At 43.7% G+C, this 22,609-nt stretch overlaps 1 protein-coding gene across 15 annotated transcripts in view; it reads right to left on the bottom strand.

The window, feature by feature from the left end:
* gba2 (glucosidase, beta (bile acid) 2) overlaps positions 1-22,570 on the bottom strand; it is a 44,740-nt gene extending 22,170 nt beyond the window's left edge. Inside the window, exons 1-9 of one of the 15 annotated variants that reach the window (XM_014156213.2) lie at positions 21,902-22,570; positions 21,615-21,696; positions 21,170-21,481; positions 9,588-9,679; positions 9,344-9,459; positions 8,721-8,939; positions 7,995-8,234; positions 7,701-7,803; positions 7,006-7,159 (exon numbers count right to left, since the gene is read on the bottom strand). In XM_014156213.2, the coding sequence (XP_014011688.2) occupies positions 7,006-7,159; positions 7,701-7,803; positions 7,995-8,234; positions 8,721-8,939; positions 9,344-9,459; positions 9,588-9,679; positions 21,170-21,360 (1,115 nt within the window). In that variant the 5' untranslated portion in view covers positions 21,361-21,481; positions 21,615-21,696; positions 21,902-22,570. Of the gene's footprint in view, positions 1-7,005; positions 7,160-7,700; positions 7,804-7,994; positions 8,235-8,720; positions 8,940-9,343; positions 9,460-9,587; positions 9,680-21,169 lie in introns of all 15 variants that reach the window. The other 14 variants (XM_014156215.2, XM_014156216.2, XM_045701427.1 and 11 more) reach the window with 14 other exon arrangements.
* Between the last annotated feature and the right edge of the window lie 39 nt (positions 22,571-22,609).

The following is a 22,609-nucleotide window of genomic DNA, read 5'->3' as shown; positions in this document are numbered from 1 at the left end:
CAAACTTTCTAACATGAATTACGTTCCCATCAAAATATGATGACCTGGACAGGTGGAATTAATTTCCTTTGGCTCTTAGTAGTAGAATTGAAACAATCAAAATGTATATGTTGCAGAGGTGTGTGTGTGGAGGGGGGGGGGTGTATGGCCTTACCAAGCCTAAAATATTATTTTGTGTCAGCCCAATTGAGACCTTTGGTGTGTTGGTGCAATTCAGACTACGAAATCAAGTGGAAAGCCAACGAGACTTTGACAGAAATGCCTATACAGTCAGTTTTGGGTAATAGAAATATACAATATACAAAGTCAGTGGATACATTTATCTTTTAAGATATGGTTTAGGATAGTAAAGCAACTTCATTTGGACAGAGGTCAAACTGCTGAGTTGGTTCGCATACGACCCCAGCTTCATCCCTGCAACTGAGGATAACAGATTTAAACAGTGGACGCAGAGAGGGATCACATCATTTAGGACAATTATAAGGAATGGGGATCTGGAGCTTCCATGACCTAAGTAAAAACAATTACACATATATATATGTAAGTGAGGGAAAAAAGTATTTGATCCCCTGCTGATTTTGTACGTTTGCCCACTGACAAAGAAATGATCAGTCTATAATTTTAATGGTAGGTTTATTTGAACAGTGAGAGACAGAATAACAAAAAAATCCAGAAAAATGCATATCAAAAATGTTATAAATTGATTTGCATTTTAATGAGGGAAATAAGTATTTGACCCCCTCTCAATCAGAAAGATTTCTGTCTCCCAGGTGTCTTTTAAACAGGTAACGAGATTAGATTAGGAGCACACTCTTAAAGGGAGTGCTCCTAATCTCAGCTTGTTACCTATATAAAAGACACCTGTCCACAGAAGCAATCAATCAGATTCCAAACTCTCCACCATGGCCAAGACCAAAGAGGTCTCCAAGGATATCAGGGACAAGATTGTAGACCTACACAAGGCTGGAATGGGCTACAAGACCATCACCAAGCAGCTTGGTGAGAAGGTGACAACAGTTGGTGCGATTATTCACAAATGGAAGAAACACAAAAAGAACTGTCAATCTCCCTCGGCCTGGGGCTCCATGCAAGATCTCACCTCGTGGAGTTGCAATGATCATGAGAACGGTGAGGAATCAGCACAGAACTACACGGGAGGATCTTGTCAATGATCAAGGCAGCTGGGACCATAGTCACCAAGAAAACAATTGGTAACACACTACGCCGTGAAGGACTGAAATCCTGCAGCGCCCGCAAGGTACCCCTGCTCAAGAAAGCACATATACATGCCCGTCTGAAGTATGCCAATGAACATCTGAATGATTCAGAGGACAACTGGGTGAAAATGTTGTGGTCAGATGAGACCAAAATGGAGCTCTTTGGCATCAACTCAACTCGCCGTGTTTGGAGGAGGAGGAATGACCAAGAACGCCATCCCCACCTTCAAACATGGAGGTGGAAACATTATGCTTTGGGGGTGTTTTTCTGCTAAGGGGACAGGACAACTTCTTCGCATCAAAGGGACGATGGATGGGGCCATGTACCGTCAAATCTTGGGTGAGACCCTCAGCCAGGGCATTGAAAATGGGTCGTGGATGGGTATTCCAGCATGACAATGACCCAAAACACACGGCCAAGGCAACAAAGGACTGGCTCAAGAAGAAGCACCTTAAGGTCCTGGAGTGGCCTAGCCAGTCTCCAGACCTTAATCCCATAGAAAATCTGTGGAGGGAGCTGAAGGTTTGAGTTGCCAAATGTCAGCCTCGAAACATTAATGACTTGGAGAAGCTCTGCAAAGAGGAGTGGGACAAAATCCCTCCTGAGATGTGTGCAAACCTGGTGGCCAACTACAAGAAACGTCTGACCTCTGATTGCCAACAAGGGTTTTGCCACCAAGTACTAAGTCATGTTTTGCAGAGGGGTCAAATACTTATTTCCCTCATTAAAATGCAAATAATTTTAGAACATTTAACATGCATTTTTCTGGATTTTTTTGTTGTTATTCTGTCTCTCACTGTTCAAATAAACCTACCATTACAATTATAGACTGATAATTTCTTTGTCAGTGGGCAAACGTACAAAATCAGCAGGGGATCAAATACTTTTTTCCCTCACTGTATGACTTGGATAAACTAGATTTTTTACAGGTACCTGCAAGTTCAAGACTTTAGCTTTTTTTTTCCTCCCCAATTTCGTGATATCCAATTATAATCTTGTCTCATCGCTGCAACTCTGACGGGCTCGGGAGAGTTGACGGTCGAGTCATGCGTCCTCTTAACACCTGCTCGTTTAACCCGGAAGCCATCCGCACCGATGTGTTAGAGGAAACACCGTTCACCTGACGACGGAAGTGAGCTTGCAGGCACTAGAGAGCGATGAGCCACTCGGGAGGCACCTTCAACTACTTTTTTAAATAAAAGTGATTGACACTTGGGCACCTCAGAAATTGATCCAAGTATTCACTAACAACTTGGGGAGTATAAATTATATATATTTTTTAAATAAAAAAAATCTAAATCTTTACCTGGGTATTCTATCCCCAAAGAAACACTCCACAAACTATATTAACCAGAAATGGGAGGAGGAACATAACACTGAAATAACTGGGCAGATCAGTCTCATATCTTTTGGTCTTGCCCCGCAATTGAAACTTACTATAATAATGGGTTTTAACATTCATTTCTTTGTATTTGGATGAAATACCTGATAACAGGCACTTGTCTATTGTGTAAGTTAAGGTCCTACTGGCAGCCAGTAAAAAGGTCCTACTGGCAGCTCCCCCCATGACACAATGGGTAGACATTGATAAAGAAATACACTATATGGAGCATATGCCCTTTACTTTAAGAACACATGAGGAGAGAGGCCAGGAATACTTGGGAAAATGGGTTTCGTACTCAAAGATAATCTAATTCAAAGATGTTACTGTAACTAATCTGATGTACGCTGTACCTGCCAGACTGTTTTTTGTTGTTGTTGGTTTGTGTGAGATAGATAGATAGATAGATAGATAGATAGATAGATAGATAGATAGATAGATAGATAGATAGATAGATAGATAGATAGATAGATAGATAGATAGATAGATAGATAGATAGATAGATAGATAGATAGATCTATCTATGTGGTTACATGTCACTGAAGATGCTGTGCTCCAGTGAGTAGCAGTTACAAGGTTTACAGTAACAGACAGGAGTGTGTGTACACCTGGGGCAGTGTAACTGGAGCCTGTGATTGTGTGTTGCACATGTCATTGGTGAGGATCAAAAGGTGCCAGAAAGCAAGACTAAATGATTAATAAGGGACTTATTGATGTAAGAGATAACTGTATATCTTTAGAGTTTAAGTCGGGAGATGGTAACTCGTTAAACAACTTCTCGTTGTTCCCCAAATTCCTAATGAGTTCATGGTTACATGATTCATTTAAAATCGAGTAACAATTAAACATTGTTGATAAAATAAATAACAGTCAGACTAATGATCGTCACGACACTCTAGGACAGGTATTTCAAACTGGGGTACGCCAAATAAAAATGTGATTCACTTTTTTTTTAAAAATATAATTCTTCACATTTTCAAACATTCCATTTATATTTTACAAATGGGGCTATACATTTGGGTGAGCTTCTCCCCCCCCCTCCTCACCTGAGTAGCCTCGTTTCATTGCCAAAAATACAATTAAACCATCTAGTGTTCAGCGAAATAACAATGTCAAATACAGGTAGCCTAGTCAAATAATTAACATCCAATCACATTAACCGTTACTCTCTTGCGGGAATTCCACTAACGGTCCGTATGTAGCCAAACATAGCAGCTGCTCATTCCGTTTGCCCAATTTTATTTTATTTTTTACAATTTTATAAATGAAGGCCCGCATCCATAGAGACACATATTAGCTCTACTGGTAGTACTGCTACTACCAGCAGTACTACACCTGCACCTGTCGACAAGTTGTTCTGCTTCCACGAGCACATCCAATGCTAGCATCAGTAATTCTACATTTGTTGTTAGCCCAGCTAGCATGGACACTGACAGTTGTGAATCTGATGCAGCCGAAGAGCTACTGCCCCCTTACCAGGGGAACGCACCGAACAGACAGATACGTTGGACCATCGAAGAGACGCAAATATGATAATTACATTGATTTGGGGTTCACTGATATTGGGAGTAGTGCCTTTCCTCAGCCACAGAGTGTTATATGTGCAAAAGTACTATCTCACAACTCTATGAAACCTTCACTCTTGCGCAGACATTTAGAAGAGGAAAAAAAGGTGCCAATTTGAAAAATAAGCCACGGGAGTTTTTGAGCGAAAATTAAGATGACTTTCGAGTAGTAAGACGTGTATAAAAGCAACAGATACCATTAACAAGAGGCTAGAAGCGTCTTATATGGTGAGCTACCAAGTGGCTAGGACAGGCACGCCCCATACTATTGTGGAGGACTTCATTCTTCGTGCTGCCATGGATATGGCTGGGACAATGCTGGGGGAAAAGGCAAAAAAAAAAACTATACAGACAATGACTTCATCAAACAACACTGTTTCACGATGCATCAGTGACATGGCAGGAGATGTTTTGAAACAATTACTTCTTTGCATACAAGCCAGCGAATTCTATGCGTTACAGCTGGATGAGTCAACAGACGTGGCGGGCCTGGCACAGCTCCTGGTATTTGTCCGTTACATTTATGGGGGGTCCCTAACCCTAACCCGAAGACATCCTCTTTTGCAAACCACTGGAAACCAGGACAACATGAGAGGAAATGTTTAAAGTACTGGACAGCTTTGTGACATCAAAGGACTTGTGGTCAAGATGTGTTGGCACAAAAGCCATGACAGGGAGACATAGTGGAGCGGTAATGCGCTTGCAAGCAGTTGCTCCCTACGCCACTTGGGTACACTGCAGCATCCACCGAGAGGCTCTTGCTGCCAAGGGAATGCCTGACAGCTTGAAAGACATTTTGGAGACTAACAAAGTTAACCATTTTCACTGTAAAGCAAGTCCCCTGAACTCTCGATTATTTTCTGCACTGTGCAATGATATGGGCAGCGACCATGTAACGCTTTCACAACATACAGAAGTGCGCTGGTTATCAAGGGGCAAAGAAAGTATTGACACGTTTTTTTAAATTGAGAGACGGGCTTAAAGTTCTCTTTACTGACCATAATATTTCACTTGTCTAACTGCTTGCATGATGACGAGTTTCTCACACGACTGGCCTATCTGGGTGATGTTTTTTCCTAGCCTGAATGATCTGAATCTAGGATTACAGGGACTCTCCGCAACTATATTCAACGTGTGGAACAAAAGTTGAGGCTATGATTAAGAAGTTGGAGCTCTTCTCTGTCTGCATTAACAACGACAACACACAGGTCTTTCATCATTGTATGATTTTTTTGTGTGCAAATGAACTCAAGCTTACGGACAATGTCAAATGTGATATAGCGAAGCACCTGAGTGAGTTGGCTGCGCAATTACGCAGGTAATTTCCTGAAATGGATGACCAACAACTGGATTCGATATCCCTTTCATGCCCCGCCTCCAATCCACTTACTGATATCTAAATAAGAGAGCCTCATCGAAATTGCAACAAGCAGTTCTGTGAAAATTTAATTTCAAATCAGAAGCAACTGCCAGATATCTGGATTGGGCTGCGCTCACTAGCAAGAAAATTATTTAAGACAGACTCTTTCCAATACAACCCAACATTGCAGTTATGTGCATCCTTTCAAGCACACCCTTCTCCTTAACCTGTGGTGAGTTATTCACAATTTTCAATGAACAAATAAAGTTCTATATGTAAGATAGCTAAATAAAGAGCAAAATTATTGGTTATTAAGAGCTCTTTGGCACTTCCCACGAGCCGGGTTGTGACAAAAACTCACTCATTCTTATGTTTAATAAATGTATCATATAGTGCGTGTGGCAGGCTTACAATGATGGCAAAAAACATTTGAGAGTCCGCTGACCCTGGTGCTAGAGGGGGTACGCAGCTGGAGGTTTGAAGGGGTACGGGACTATAAAAAGTTTGGGAACCACTGGTCAAGGATAAAGCATATTTTAGCGTCAAGTATGCAGAGTGTACAGCAACCTTTCCTCATGTCAGACCTAACTGACAAGAGCCTTTCCCGTGTGGCACAGTGGTCTAAGGCACTGCATCGCAGTGCTAGCTGTGCCACTAGAGATTCTGGGTTTGAGTCCAGGCTGTAACAGCCGGCCACAACCGGGAGAGTCATGGGGCGGCGCACAATTGGCCCAGCGTCGTCCGGGTTAGGGGAGGGTTTGGCCGGCAGGTATGTCCTTGTCCCATCGCACACTAGCGACTCCGTGGCGGGCCGGGTGCAATGCACGCTGACGCCAGGTGTACTGTGTTTCCTCCGACACATTGGTGCGGCTGGCTTCTGGGTTAAGTGGGCATTGTGCTAATTAATGTAATAAAAAAAAAGACCTGACTAACTTGAGGTGTAGCATGCAGTGTACGTTGTTGAAAACTGAGCTGGGACACTGGGGCGACAGGGTAGCCTAGTGGTTAGAGCGTTGGACTAGAAACCGAAAGGTTGCAAGTTCAAATCCCCGAGCTGACAAGGTACAAATCTGTCGTTCTGCCCCTGAACAGGCAGTTTAGGCCGTCATTGAAAATAAGAATTTGTTCTTAACTGACTTGCCTAGTTAAATAAAGGTAAAAGAACAGATTGAGAGGAATTGGGGAAAGCAATAGATGAGGAAATAAATTCTGTCCATTAGTCCAATTTACAATAAGGCTTATCTCATAGACACGTAATAAAAAGTTGTTCCTCCCCGTCGGTGAATTGAAACCCGGTCTCTGTCGTGACAGCTTTTAGTCATATTACATAGAAAAAGAGCAGTAAATTCAAGGCCTTTTAACATGAAGCTTATTGAGAAAATAAAAAAATGAAGTTGTTCCTCCCAGTCTGGAGATACTGACCACTATCCTAAACGAGGATGGATTGTCAATTGGAATTCTACCCATTTTTTAAATGTTACCTGACGTGTTCCCTCTCCCTGGAGCCAAATGTGATGTTGGGCATGTCCCACGCCAAGCTAAACTCCAGATCGTTGTGGCCCTGAGCCGGCACTGAACAGCCCACTGCCAGGGCTGCTGCCACCTTCTCTCCCTTCTGGGTGGGAGGATTGGAACCTGTGGGGACGAGGCGGAGGGGTGGGGAAGAAGGAGGAGAGTGAATGTCAAGGAAAAGGAAAATACTTTACTCTCCCACTTCACTCTATCGCCAAGTACTAATTATATGGCGTTCATAAAAGACTTGACTATGACCTGGAAAAGGAATCATGTGGGTGCTGTCATTCAAACCCTACGACCCTTACAGAGGGTTGTCCAACAATTACTAATATATCCCTTCCTTTCCTGTAGATGCACTATTGTAAAGTGGTTGTTCCACTGGATATCATAAGGTGAATGCACCAATTTGTAAGTCGCTCTGGATAAGAGCGTCTGCTAAATGACTTAAATGTAAATGTACCCAAGGATGTTACATTATATGACAATCTATAAGAATATTTGAACTGCATACGTTTAGTAAAAAGTGCCTAATTTCTAGATTTCGCTGACTACAGATCGTTGGTTCAACGCTCAGTCGGCTCCAGCTAGCTGTTTTAACAACAGAGGGGGGAGAATATTTTTTTTAAATAGTGATTAGTGATCGCCGGTTGATACTACTGACCAGTGGGGGAGTCCAGCCGTCCATCAGTGATGAGGTCACTCCACAGCGCCCCACAGGTTCCCTTTGGACTGAACGCTGTCTGGTGACTGATCTCCCTGTCAGACTTCTCACACACACACACACACACACACCACACAGTTAACAAGGTGATAATGGTTATGCCATCTTCAAATGGCCAGTGTTTTTTTAATTGAAAGGAAAGTGTCAAGAGCAATGAAAACAAATGATAAATCGTAAACAGAAACATTACCAGTGCACAACTGTAAAACCATATTGTGAATTTATGACGTCTACCTGTTCTCGCGCTGCCATGCACAGAGTGTAGGGGTTCACTGTGGTGCAGTGATGAAGCAAAACTCCAGACACTGACTCCCCCTCCTTCTCCAGGTGGAATGGTTCATTCCAGTGGCCCCCGCTCTTGTCGTCCTTGTGGCCTGACCCATTGACCATGGTGAGCATGATTGAGACGTCCAACGGGTAGTCATTCTTGTTCTCTATGTCCCACACAAACACCGCCACTGGGAGACTGGAATCCTGGGGGATGGAGGGATGGCAGAGAGAGAGGGAGGAGAGTCAGAGACCAAGACACATAAAACTCTAAGGTTATCAAATCAAATTTTATTAGTCACATGCGCCGAATACAACAGACCTTACAGTGAAATGCTTACTTACGAGCCCCTAACCAACAACGCAGTTCCAAAAAATACAGATAAGAATAAGAGATAGGTTAGGGTTAAAAAGGTACGTTTATGACAAGGCTGGATGACTGTCTGGCGTAGGCATCATGCACCCTATATAGTGCACTACTTTTGGCCAGAGCCCTAGTCAAAAGTAGTGCACTACATTGGGAATAGGGTGCCATTTGGGGGGGACACCATCTCTGCTTCAGCCACATTGGCTGAAGTGGAAACAATATGACTGAAACCCAATGCCAAGTCATGGCCTTAGGGGACATTTAGTGGAAACAATATGACTGAAACCCAATGCTAAGTCATGTCATTGGGGGACATTCCCAGTTACCTGGTAGTCGTGGGGGATGACGGGTGACACCTGTCTACAGGTGAGGGTGACGTTCTGCCCAGGAAGGGGGTAGACTGTCCAGGCCCGGGGGTACAAGGCGTGGTAGAAGGCGTACTCTCCGCAGTAGCCCCAGTTCCAGCCCTGCAGCGTGGGGGGGCGCTCCACTGACAACACCTGCTGGTACACCGTCTGACCGCCCCGACGCAGGCACACCGTGAACTAGGAGACAGAGAGGAGGGATATGGGAAGACAAAAGGACTGGAAGAGATCTGAATATATAGTATAATACATGTGCCACAAAGTGAACTTCATATACACCATACTCCGACTAGACTAAATAGAGTGGACTTTAAATATGAACTAGGAGCAGTAGAGGTGGAGACCTCAAAAGGTCCTGTCGACGCAGTGAATTGTGAAGGAGTTCTGTTATTGACCAACAGTTAAGAACTGGAGCTAAGAGGCTTTAAGCCTATTTGAAAATATTATTTGTTAAAGGCATAACCCATTTAGAAAACTAAGATAATTAGTAGTGCATGTGTACAGGACTTAAACTGGACTTTTCTCACAGTTAAGTTATACCATAGCGTGTTACTAGGTGCTAGGCAGTCTTTTCCCAAGCCTACCTGGTTAGCGATTACAGTTTTGTAGTGGTACATCCCAGGGTTGAGTTGCCACCTGCAGAACTCCCCCCGCCAGCCTCGCGTGATGGTACCTCCTCCTATACCGCCTAGAGGGGCACCTGCAAAGGAGGGTGTTTCAATACAGCAAATGTGTTTTCAAATGTTTCAATACTCATGAGTATTAGTGATATTCATTAATATAGGTATTGATACTAGTTTATTGTAATATTATGTTGTGTCCACCTACCATAGATCTGTCTCAGGGGAATGGCTCGGAACATATCAATGAAAGGAGCCTTCTTCTCTATTTGAGTCTTCTTATACCACCACTTGAGATACCTGCACACACACGTTAATAATTAGCTAACATTGTTCGAGAATCCACATGAAAATGGGGACATTAACATGCACAAGCAGGTAGAGTAGTCCTAATCAGTAAACACAAACATAAAAAATAAAAAAACTAATTCCAAAGAATCTTTCACAATCACTAAATTACATCCTGAGTGGGAGAGGGAGGGGGGGTGCATAGCAGAAAGAGGACATTCCATGAATGGCATGTTCAAACACAAGTTCAACCCCTACATCAATGAACAGTGAGGAGCTGGCTGTATTGTGTTGTTTTATGGGACAGTTCAGGAAAAGTCCTACAGTATGTAGCCATGTAGATGGTATGATTAAGAACGGCTCTGATTCTTATTGGTTAGGCCGAGATGAAGCGTGTCACTGTGCAGAGCGAGTGTCACTTCATTAACAAATACACAGCAACAGCAAACTGAGGAAAAATAAAATTTCTCCTCGTCTCGATTTCTCTCCCTCTCTTACTCCCTCCCTCACTGTACTTCTCTCCCTCTCTTACTCACACCCTCACTGTACTTCTCTCCCTCTCTCTGTCCATTTCCCTATTGATCTTTGTCCATATTCCTCCCTCTGTCTATTTCTCTCGTTCATGACCTGTTTTGAATACAGGCCCAGCTGTTTACAAGCATTCAGCACTCTGAACAAAGGCTGGGTCAAAACAGAACACACCCCACACATGGAATTGTGGGGGATTGGCCGGATAAATGGAGGAATTGTCTGTCATGGGCTCAGAGACTGGCAGGCCTGAGAGTGCTGGGGTGTCAGATATTGTTGATGTTGGGGGGAGGCAGGAAGGAAGTGCTCATTTCGGAAGTGGGATGCTCTTTTGACTCATACATGGAGCAGGCCTTTGCTCACAAGTTGCTGAAATACCAGCCCTGTGTGTCACACCTGAACAGCCTTGGTTATCAGTGAAAACTTGTAAAGCTGGAGTCTCTACTATGTATATAGGCTGACAGTAGGTGGCCTTCAAGATTGCAGGCCTGCATAGGACAAAGGCAAAGGTGTGTGTGTGTGTGTGTGTGTGTGTGGGGGGGGGTGTCACACAGAAACACAGTGTTGGTAATTGATTAGACTATCGACCTAAGGCCGTTAAAAACATGGGGCCCTAGGCCTAAACTAGCAATTAACGCTAAAGACGACAGGGTGCGCATGCTAGATTAGAACACACAGACTGCCACATAAATCAAATACAGAATAGCCTATTAGCTCAACATCGTCTTAAAATCAGGGGTCAAAGAAAATAAGTTGCCACCATAACGGCCGGTTCAGAAATACTGACAACTTTACTGTAGACATTAGACAATGGCATTGGGCCTGCTGAATTTAGTCACAAAATGGATACAAATGGGCAGAGTTACAGATCTGCTCGACTTCAAATAGGATCTGAATAGGACTTGTTGTAGTTGTGGAAAAATGTTGGCCACAGCCACAGGTAAACAAAGAGGAGACCCTCTTCAATGGATCCTTGTGAAAAATGTCAGTCAGTCCTGCTTTAACTCTACTGAGCGACAGACAGCCAGACCTCTGAATCAGGGCTGGGGTCAAATCGAATTGACGGCAGTCAACTCAGGAAGTGATTTTAATTTTAAATTCTAAAATGTAAAAACTTGTGAAATAACTTCTACTCAGTTTATTGAGAAGTCATTGAAAATAGATGGTGTTTTTTCAAATTTGGAATAGTTACTTCAGTTTACATCCTGAATACCTATCCTCAACTCGAATTGACCCCAGCTCTGCTCTGAATATAGGGCAGGTTTTTAGACTACCTGATAATAGCCTTCTTCTTACCTGTGAACTGTTCAAAACAAATTGGGAAAAACTGTCAATGATTAACTGACGTTGCCATGGTGACTGACTGTGGGTGGGGGGGACAACGTAAAATAGACTGCCGGCCCACACCGTTAAGGATAACGCCCTCATTTTACTGTTGTTAGGCCTATAGGCTAAGCCATCTTGTTTTGTTAAGACAGCTCAAGGAAGAGGCAAAGTCCATGAATGTGAGGTTGAGTAGAGTTCGTTTATCATTTCTTCGCTGTTTGCCTAGCTCATTCTCTTTAGGCACCAGAAGACTGTTTAATGTGAAAGAGAGCTCAATGGCATTCAAAAACACACACACACACACCAGTCAATGGCCAGCCTCCACCCAGTACCCTGACCTGAACCTTAGAGACTGCTGCCCTACGTACATTGTCATTAAACACTTGTCACTTTAATAATGTTTACATACTGTTTTACCCACTTCATATGTACATACTGTATTCTAGTCAAGGCTCATCCTACATAACTACTGCTGTACAGACCTTTTCTATTCACACGCTGTCCACACACACATCTGATATTTCTTTCTTTACATTTTTGGGATTTGTGTGTATTGCTAGGTACTGTAAACACAAGCATTTCACTGCACCTGCAGCAACATCTACAAATACACTACCGTTCAAAAGTTTGGGGTCACATAGAAATGTTCTTGTTTTTGAAAGAAAAGCACATTTTTGGTCCATTAAAATAACATCAAATTGATCAGAAATACAGTGTAGACATTGTTAATGTTGTAAATGTCTATTGTAGCTGGAAACCGCTGATTTTTAATGGAATAGCTATATAGGCGTACAGAGGCCCATTATCAGCAACCATCACTCCCGTGTTCCAATGGCACATTGTGTTAGCTAATCCAAGTTGATCATTTTAAAAGGCTAATTGATCATTAGAAAACCCTTTTGCAATTATGCTAGGAGAGCTGACAACCGTTGTTCTGGTTAAAGAAGCAATAAAACTGTCCTTCTTTAGACAAGTTGAGTATCTGGAGCATCAGCATTTGGGTGTTCGATTACAGGCTCAAAATGGCCAGAAACAAAGACCTTTCTTCAAAAACTCGTCAGTCTATTCTTGTTCTGAGAAATGAAGGCTATTCCATGCGAGAAATTGCCAAGAAACTGAAGTTCTGGTTAGAGGTCGACCGATTATGATTTTTCAACGCCAATACCGATTATTGGAGGCCCAAAAAAGCCGCTGCCGATTAATCGGCCGATTGTTTTTGGTTTATTTGTAATAATGACAATTACAACAATACTGAATGAACACTTATTTTAACTTAATACATCAAAATCAATTTAGCCTCAAATAAATAATGAAACATGCTCAATTTGGTTTAAATAATGCAAAAACAAAGTGTTGGAGAAGAAAGTATAAGTGCAATATGTGCCATGTAAAAAAGCTAACTTTTAAGTTCCTTGCTCAGAACATGAGAACATATGAAAGCTGGTGGTTCCTTTTAACATGAGTCTTCAATATTCCCAGGTAAGAAGTTTTAGGTTGTAGATTATTATAGGACTATTGCTCTCTATATGATTTGTATTTCATATACCTTTGACTATTGGATGTTCTTATAGGCACTTTAGTATTGCCAGTATAACAATATAGCTTCCGTCCCTCTCCTCGCTCCTACCTGGGCTCGAACCAGGAACACGTCGACAACAGCCACACTCGAAGCAGCGTTAACCATGCAGAGCAATGGGAACAACTACTCCAAGTCTCAGAGCGAGTGATGTTTGAAACGCTATTAGCGCGCACCGCTAACTAGCTAGCCATTTCACATGGGTTACACCAGCCTAAACTCTGGAGTTGATAGGCTTGAAGTCATAAACAGCGCAATGCTTGAAGCGCAGCGAAGAGCTGCTGGCAAAACGCACGAAAGTGCTGTTTGAATGAATGCTTACGAGCGTGCTGGTGCCTACCACTGCTCAGTCAGACCGCTCTATCAAATCATAGACTTAATTATAATATAATAAACACACAGAAATATGAGCCTTAGGTCATTAATATGGTCGAATCCAGAAACTATCATCTCGAAAACAAAACGTTTTTCCTTTCAGTGAAATACGAAACTGTTCTGTATTTTATCTAACGGGTGGCATCCCTAAGTTTAAATATTCCTGTTACATTGCACAACCTTCAATGTTGTCATAATTACTTAAAATTCTGGCAAATTAGTTCACAACGAGCCAGGCGGCCCAAACTGCTGCATATACCCTGACTCTGTTGCAAGAGAAGTGACACATTTTCCCTAGTTAAAAGAAATTCATGTTAGCAGGCAATATTAACTAAATATGCAGGTTTAAAAATATATACTTGTGTATTGATTTTAAGAAAGGCATTGATGTTTATGGTTAGGTACACGTTGGAGCAACGTGTACCTAAGCGATTATATGCAACGCAGGACAGGCTAGATAAACTAGTAATATCATCAACCATGTGTAGTTAACTAGTGATTATGATTGATTGATTGTTTTTTATAAGTTTAATGCTAGCTAGCAACTTACCTTGGTTTCTTACTGCATTCGCGTAACAGGCAGGCTCCTCGTGGAGTGTAATGTAAAGCAGGTGGTTAGAGCGTTGGACTAGTTAACCGCAAGGTTGCAAGATTGAATCCCCGAGCTGACAAGGTAAAAATCTGTAATTCTGCCCCTGAACAAGGCAGTTAACCCACCGTTCCTAGGCCGACATTGAAACTAAGAATGTGTTGTTATTAACTGACTTGCCTAGTTAAGTAAAAGGTGTAAAAAAATGAATTCAATAAAAAAATTGACAAATCGGCGTCCAAATATACCGATTTCCGATTGTTATGAAAATTTGAAATGGGCCCTAATTAAAATCGGCCATTCCGATTAATCGGTCGACCTCTAGTTCTCGTACAACACTGTGCACTACTCCCTTCACAGAACAGCGCAAACTGGCTTTAACCATAATAGAAAGAGGAGTGGGAGCCCCCTGTGCACAGCTGAGCAAGAGGACAAGTACATTAGAGTGTCGAGTTTGAGAAAGACACTTCACAAGTCCTCAACTGGCAGCTTCATTAGATGAAACTGGTGTTTTGCAGGTACTATCTAGAGGTTGACCGATTAATCGGAATGGCCGATTAATTAGGGCCGATTTCAAATTTTCATAACAATCGGAAATCGGTATTTTTGGCCTCCGATTTGCAGATTTTTTTGTTTTACACCTTTATTTAACTAGGCAAGTCAGATTAAGAACACATTCTTATTTTCAATGACGGCCGAGGAACAGGGGTTAACTGCCTTGTTCAGGGGGGATTCGTTTTTGCAACCTTCCGGTTACTTGTCCAATGCTCTAACCACCTGCCTTACATTGCACTCCACGAGGAGCCTGCATGGCAGGCTGACCACCTGTAACGCGAGGGCAGCAAGGAGCCAAGGTAAGTTGCTAGCTAGCATTAAACTTATCTTATAAAAAATGATCAATCTCCTTTGCATTAGCGTAGCCTCTCCTGTAGCTTGTCAACCATGTGTCTGCCTATCCCTGTTCTCTCCTCTCTGCACAGGCCACACAAACGCGTCACACCGCGTGGCCGCTGCCACTCTAACCTGGTGGTCCCAGCTCGCACGACCCACGTGGAGTTCCAGGTCTCCGGCAGCCTCTGGAACTGCCGGTCTGCGGCCAACAAGGCAGAGTTCATCTCAGCCTATGCTACCCTCCAGTCCCCCGACTTCTTGGCGCTGACGGAAACATGGATTACCACAGAAAACACTGCTACTCCTACTGCTCTCTCCTCGTCTGACCACGTGTTCTCGCATACCCCAAGAGCATCTGGTCAGCGGGGTGGTTGCACTGGAATCCTTATCTCTCCCAAGTGGACATTCTCTCTTTCTCCCCTGACCCATCTGTCTCTCCCCTCATTTGAATTCCATGCTGTCACAGTCACTAACCCATTCAAGCTTAACATCCTTATCATTTATCGCTCTCCAGGTTCCCTTGGAGAGTTCATCAATGAGCTTGACACCTTGATAAGTTCCTTTCCTGAGGATGGCTCACCCCTCACAGTTCTGGGTGACTTTAACCTCCCTACGTCTACCTTTGACTCATTTCTCTCTGCCTCCTTTCCACTCCTCTCCTCTTTTGGCCTCACCCTCTCACCGTCCCCCCCTACTCACAAGGCAGGCAATTCGCTTGACCTCATCTTTACTAGATACTGTTCTTCTACTAATCTCACTGCAACTCCCCTCCAAGTCTCCGACCATTACCTTGTATCCTTTTCCCTCTCGCTCTCCTCCAACACTACTCACTCTGCCCCTACTCAGATGGTATTGCGCCGTCGCAACCTTCGCTCTCTCTCTCTCTCCTCTTCCATACTATCATCTCTTCCCTCTGCTCAACCCTTCTCCAACGAATCTCCTGATTCTGCTTCCTCAACCCTCCTCTCTTTCTGCATCCTTTGACTATGTCCCCTATCCTCCCGGCCGGCTCAGTCCTCCCCTCCTGCTCCGTGGCTTGACGACTCATTGCGAGCTCACAGAACAGGGCTCCGGGCAGCCGAGCGGAAATGGAGGAAAACTAGCCTCCCTGCGGACCTGGCATCTTTTCACTCCCTCCTCTCCACATTTTCTTCCTCTGTTTCTGCTGCTAAAGCCACTTTCTACCACTCTAAATTCCAAGCATCTGCCTCTAACCCTAGGAAACTCTTTGCCAACTTCTCCTCCCTCCTGAATCCTCCTCCCCCTCTCCTCCCTCTCTGCGTATGACTTCGTCAACCATTTTGAAAAGTAGGTTGACGATATGCGATCCTCATTTGTTAAGTCAAACGACACCACTGGTCCTGCTCACGTTGCCCTACCCTATGCTTTGACCTCTTTCTCCCCTCTCTCTCCAGATGAAATCTTGTGACGGCCGGCCGCCCAACAACGTGCCCGCTTGACCCTATCCCCTCCTCTCTTCTCCAGACCATTTCCGGAGACCTTCTCACCTCGCTCATCAACTCATCCTTGACCGCTGGCTACGTCCCTTCCGTCTTCAAGAGAGCGAGAGTTGCACCCCTTCTCAAAAAACCTACACTCGATCCCTCCGATGTCAACAACTACAGACCAGTATCCCTTCTTTCTTTTCTCTCCAAAACTCTTGAGCGTGCTGTCCTTGGCCAGCTCTCTTGCCATCTCTCTCAGAATGACCTTCTTGATCCAAATCAGTCAGGTTTCAAGACTGGCCATTCAACTGAGACCGCACTTCTCTGTGTCACGGAGGCTCTCCGCACTGCTAAAGCTAACTCGCTCTCCTCTGCTCTCATCCTTCTAGACCCATCTGCTGCCTTTGATACTGTGAACCATCAGATCCTCCTCTCCACCCTCTCCGAGTTGGCCATCTCCGGCGCGGCTCACTCTTGGATTGCGTCATACCTGACAGGTCGCTCCTACCAGGTGGCGTGGCGAGAATCCGTCTCCGCACCACATGCTCTCACCACTGGTGTCCCCCAGGGCTCAGTTCTAGGCCCTCTCCTATTCTCGCTATACACCAAGTCACTTGGCTCCGTCATATCCTCACATGGTCTCTCCTATCATTGCTACGCAGACGACACAATTAATCTTCTCCTTTCCCCCTTCTGATAACCAGGTGGCGAATCGCATCTCTGCATGTCTGGCAGACATATCAGTGTGGATGACGAATCATCACCTCAAGCTTAACCTCGGCAAGACGGAGCTGCTCTTCCTCCCGGGGAAGGACGCCCGTTCCATGATCTCGCCATCACGGTTGACAACTCCATTGTGTCCTCCTCCCAGAGTGCTAAGAGCCTTGGCGTGACCCTGGACAACACCCTGTCGTTCTCAGCTAACATCAAGGCGGTGAGCCGATCCTGTAGGTTCATGCGCTACAACATTCGCAGAGTACGACCCTGCCTTACACAGGAAGCGGCGCAGGTCCTAATCCAGGCACTTGTCATCTCCCGTCTGGATTACTGCAACTCGCTGCTGGCGGTGCTCCCTGCCTGTGCCATTAAACCCCTACAACTCATCCAGAACGCTGCAGCCCGTCTGGCATTCAACCTTCCCAAGTTCTCGCACGTCACCCCGCTCCTCCGCACACTCCACTGGCTTCCAGTTGAAGCTCGCATCTGCTACAAGACCATGGTGCTTGCCTACGGAGCTGTGAGGGGAACAGCACCTCCGTACCTTCAGGCTCTGATCAGTCCCTACACCCAAAGAAGGGCACTGCGTTCATCCACCTCTGGCCTGCTCGCCTCCCTACCTCTGCGGAAGCACAGTTCCCGCTCAGCCCAGTCAAAACTGTTCGCTGCTCTGGCACCCCAATGGTGGAACAAGCTCCCTCACGACGCCAGGACAGCGGAGTCAATCACCACCTTCCGGAGACACCTGAAAACCCACCTCTTTAAGGAATACCTGGGATAGGATAAGGTAATCCTTCTACCCCCCCCCCCAAAAAAAAAGATATAGATGTACTATTGTAAAGTGGTTGTTCCACTGGATATCATAAGGTGAATGCACCAATTTGTAAGTCGCTCTGGATAAGAGCGTCTGCTAAATGACGTAAATGTAATGTAATGTAAATGTTAACATAATCACTAGTTAACTACACATGGTTGATGATATTACTAGTTTATCTAACGTGTCCTGCCTTGCATATAATCGATGCGGTGCCTGTTAATTTCTCATTGAATCACACCCTACTTCACCAACGGGTGATGATTTAACAAGCGTGTTTGCGAAAAAAGCACTATCGTTGCACCAATGTACCTAACCATAAACATCAATGCCTTTCTTAAAATCAATACACAAGTATATATTTTTAAACCTGCATATTTACTTAATATTGCCTGCTAACATGAATTTGTGTCACTTCTCTAGCGTTCCGTGCAAGCAGTCAGAGTATATACAGCAGTTTGGGCCGCCTGGCTCATTGCGGACTGTGTGAAGTCCATTTATTCCTAACAAAGGCCGTAATTAATTTGCCAGAATTGTACATAATTATGACATAACATTGAAGGTTGTGCAATGTAACAGGAATATTTAGACTTCGGGATGCCACCCCTTAGATGAAATACAGAACGGTTTCGTATTTCACTGAAATAATAAACGTTTCGTTTTCGAAATGATAGTTTCTGGATTCAACCATATTAATGACCAAAGGCTCGTATTTCTGTGTGTTATTATGTTATAATTAAGTCTATGATTTGATATTTGATAGAGCAGTCTGACTGAGCGATGGTAGGCAGCAGCAGGCTCTAAGTATTCATTCAAACAGCACTTTGGTGCGTTTTGCCAGCAGCTCTTCAAGCATTGCGCTGTTTCTGACTTCAAGCCTATCAACTCCCAAGATTAGGCTGGTGTAACCGATGTGAAATGGCTAACTAGTTAGCGGGTGCGCGCTAATTGCGTTTCAAACGTCACTCGCTCTGAGACTTGGAGTAGTTGTTCCCCTTGCTCTGCATGGGTAACGCTGCTTCGAGGGTGGCTGTTGTCGATGTGTTCCTGGTTCGAGCCCAGGTAGGAGCGAGGAGAGGGACGGAAGCTATACTGTTACACTGGCAATACTAAAGTGCCTATAAGAACATCCAATAGTCAAAGGTATATGAAATACAAATGGTATAGAGAGAAATAGTCCTATAATAACTACAACCTAAAACTTCTTACCTGGGAATATTGAAGACTCATGTTAAAAGGAACCACCAGCTTTCATATGTTCTCATGTTCTGAGCAAGGAACTTAAACGTTAGCTTTTTTACATGGCACATATTGCACTTTTACTTTCTTCTCCAACACTTTGTTTTTGCATTATTTAAACCAAATTGAACATGTTTCATTATTTATTTGAGGATAAAATGATTTTATTGATGTATTATATTAAGTTAAAATAAGTGTTCATTCAGTATTGTTCTAATTTTCATTATTTCAAATAAATAAAAAAAGTAGGACACGTTGTATGAGATCTTCAGTTTCTTGCCAATTTCTCGCATGGAATAGCCTTCATTTCTCAGAACAAGAATAGGCTGACGAGTTTCAGAAGAAAGGTCTTTGTTTCTGGCCATTTTGAGCCGGTAATCGAACCCACAAACACTGATGCTCCAGATACTCAACAGGTACAAAAGTATCTATATCCACAGTAAAACGAGTCCTCTAACGACATAACCTGAAAGGCCGCTCAGCAAGGAAGAAGCCACTGCTCCAAAACCACCATAAAAAAGCCAGATCACGGTTTGCAACTGCACATGGGGACAAAGATCATACTTTTTGGAGAAATGTCCTCTGGTCTGATGAAACAAAAACAGAACTGTTTGGCCATAATGACCATCGTTATGTTTGGAGGAAAAAGGGGGATGCTTGCAAACCTGACTGAGTTACACCAGCTCTGTCAGGAGGAATGGGCCAAAATTCTCCCAACTTATTGTGGGAAGCTTGTGGAAGGCTACTCGGAACATTTGACCCAAGTTAAACAATTTAAAGGCAATGCTACCAAATACTAATTGAGTGTATGTAAACTTCTGACCCACTGGGAATGTGATGGAAGAAATAAAAGCTGAAATAAATAATTTTCTCTACTATTATTCTGACATTTCACATTCTTAAAATAAAGTGGTGATCCTAACTGACCTAAGACAGGGAATTTTTACTAGGATTAAATGTCAGGAATTGTGAAAAACTGAGTATAAATGTATTTGGCTAAGGTGTACATAAACTTCCGACTTCAACTGTAGTGCCGTTGGCATATTATTTAAAGCATTATTGTATTAATTTGTTATTTAAAGCAAACATATGTTAATTTTCCTGTTGATCTAGTTGCAGTCAGTCTGCAATAGTTGTCATGTTAATACACCCACCAGCCAGATCAAACCAAACAGTGACATCACCTCTCTGTACCACCCTGAGGAGATCTTTTCACACGTGATCTATCTAAAACACTGTGTGTGTTGATGTGTGTGTGTTTGTGTGTTCTCCGCATGATTCCCAACTCCAATTGCACAGCTGAAAACAACCCAGGTCCAACAGGCTGTTTTTATCTACAGCTGGTAATCCTTACTTTCACTGTGTTATTACCAGAAGCACTGCAGGCCTACAGTAGATCAATATCAGCTTTGTATCAAGCAAGCCATCCACACCTGATTAGCCTACTCTCAGGAATGCAGGATTCTGGGCTGGCAGCAGTACAAGGTCTAAGCTGGCATGTCCTGAATGTAATATTATGAGTCTCAAATGGTTTCAGAGGGGGAGCAACAACAACCACCAATCAGTCCACAGATGTTAGAGAACCATGCTGGATAGAATTAGGCCTAGGTGTCAAACAGGATTGAAGGATTGAGGTGTGAGAGACCAGTGTGGAGAAGAAGCTGGGTTGTGCGTTTCTTTACCCACTACCAGTCACAGCACCTGCATATGTACATGTCTCACACACACCTGCCGTTTTGGACAAGCAAAGAAACATGAGACTATACCTGGCACCCTGGCAGGTAGGCTGCACCATAGGGACCCATGCCAGAGAAAAGTGATAGGCTACATACCCTTTCACTGAAAAATACCTCTCCTTGCCACTATGTAGAATAAAGATAGGTTGTGCTCTCAACCATAGAACACATCTCTCTCCTATAAGTATAAATACTATGAATAACACAGTTTGGCTATAGTAACTGGCTGGCTTGACATGATGAGAGGTGGTGTTCAGGGGGCTCACCTGACTCCAAGGCCAATGTGTTCAACGATGTTGGAGAGGGACACATCTTTGGCTTGAAACGGCTTCCTTTTCTCCTTGAACTCATGCGCCAAGCAGATCCGCCAGCCGTCCTTCGGTACCCCATAGCCGAGTTCCGAAGACAAATACCGACTCATGAGCTCGGCTGTTGAGCTGTTGTCACCTGACTCCATGTTCAGCCGGTAGTCGGATAGAAACGAAAGGGAGCTCTTCTTGTGAACGGGAACCTGCCCGGTGTCTATTCCGTTGAGTTGGAACAACCCCTGTTAAACCTGTTGGAAACTAGATAATTGTCTGGGTTGTGAAAGAAGAATCAATTTGTCAAGTGCCCTAGAGCCATTTGGGTGACAGTAAAACAAATACATTTCTCAACTGAACTTATTTTCATTCACAAGTGTGAGGATTCCTAAATGACAACTTTAGATACCTGGGCAACAGGTCCATCAGGTGAGGACAGGTATGTAGTTCTCAGATAATTATTCCTCCATCTTCATCAAGTGGGAAGACAACTTGCCATAATAATAATAATAATAAAAGAGATGAAATTTACCACAAACTATGATCTGTTGAATACTGTATATGCCTTCAAGAGCAATAATTTAGCAATTTATCAGAGATGGCATAAGGTCTCAAGCCAGCTCTCTAACTAAAAGTGATGTTTGGAAATGTCAAAGATAGGAGAGGCAATCTTACAGTAAGGAAGGTAAACTTCACCTTGCTCTCACCGTTGTTGACCCACGTATCTATCCGAGACCCTGATAGTCCAGTGTGGTAGAACGGACACTGGCACCTACCGAGTCGTGTGTGCGCAGGTGGTTTAGCCAGTGGTGTCTGCTGTCGCCAGTTAATGTGTCCAAGTAAACAACAACGAGCTATTGAAATACCTGCATTATGCAGAGCATGCACAGGTAGCTAGCTACGCATGCAATGAATGAGAATGTATACCGGTCGTCTGGTTAGCTAGCTAGATGTTTTCAACGAATATTGAAGCTAGCTAACGTTAGCATCTCAACAGACGTGAGTTTGTCGTCAGACAGATAGCTTCTGCAGATCCGTAGACACCCGGTTTTGATTTCGGAGTCAGATTCTTGGTCACGTAGGCTGTATCATTCTGTTCAAAATACAGCAGCAATGTCTGATTAACGCTTTCGCAAGGCTACTCTATCTGGTAGATGTCCAAATGCAATTCTAAACGGACAGCCGACCTGAGTGACAAGTTGAAGTAGTGCTAGGAGAGCGCCCAATATGCAAAGTCTTACAGTAGGCTACACTATTGAAGTTCATTTTGTGAGACTGGGTCAATTCACCAGGAAAGGGAGGGGGGGTTATTTATGCCTGTTCCTCCAATTTGTAAAAAACTAACTATATTTTTCCTCTATATGCAGTAAGGTTGATCACATAAGATTGCATAAAGTATGTAAG

Source organism: Salmo salar, chromosome ssa18 (genome assembly GCF_905237065.1).
Source record: "Salmo salar chromosome ssa18, Ssal_v3.1, whole genome shotgun sequence".
Taxonomy (NCBI): domain Eukaryota; kingdom Metazoa; phylum Chordata; class Actinopteri; order Salmoniformes; family Salmonidae; genus Salmo; species Salmo salar.
This window is presented reverse-complemented; position numbering and strand designations above follow the sequence as displayed.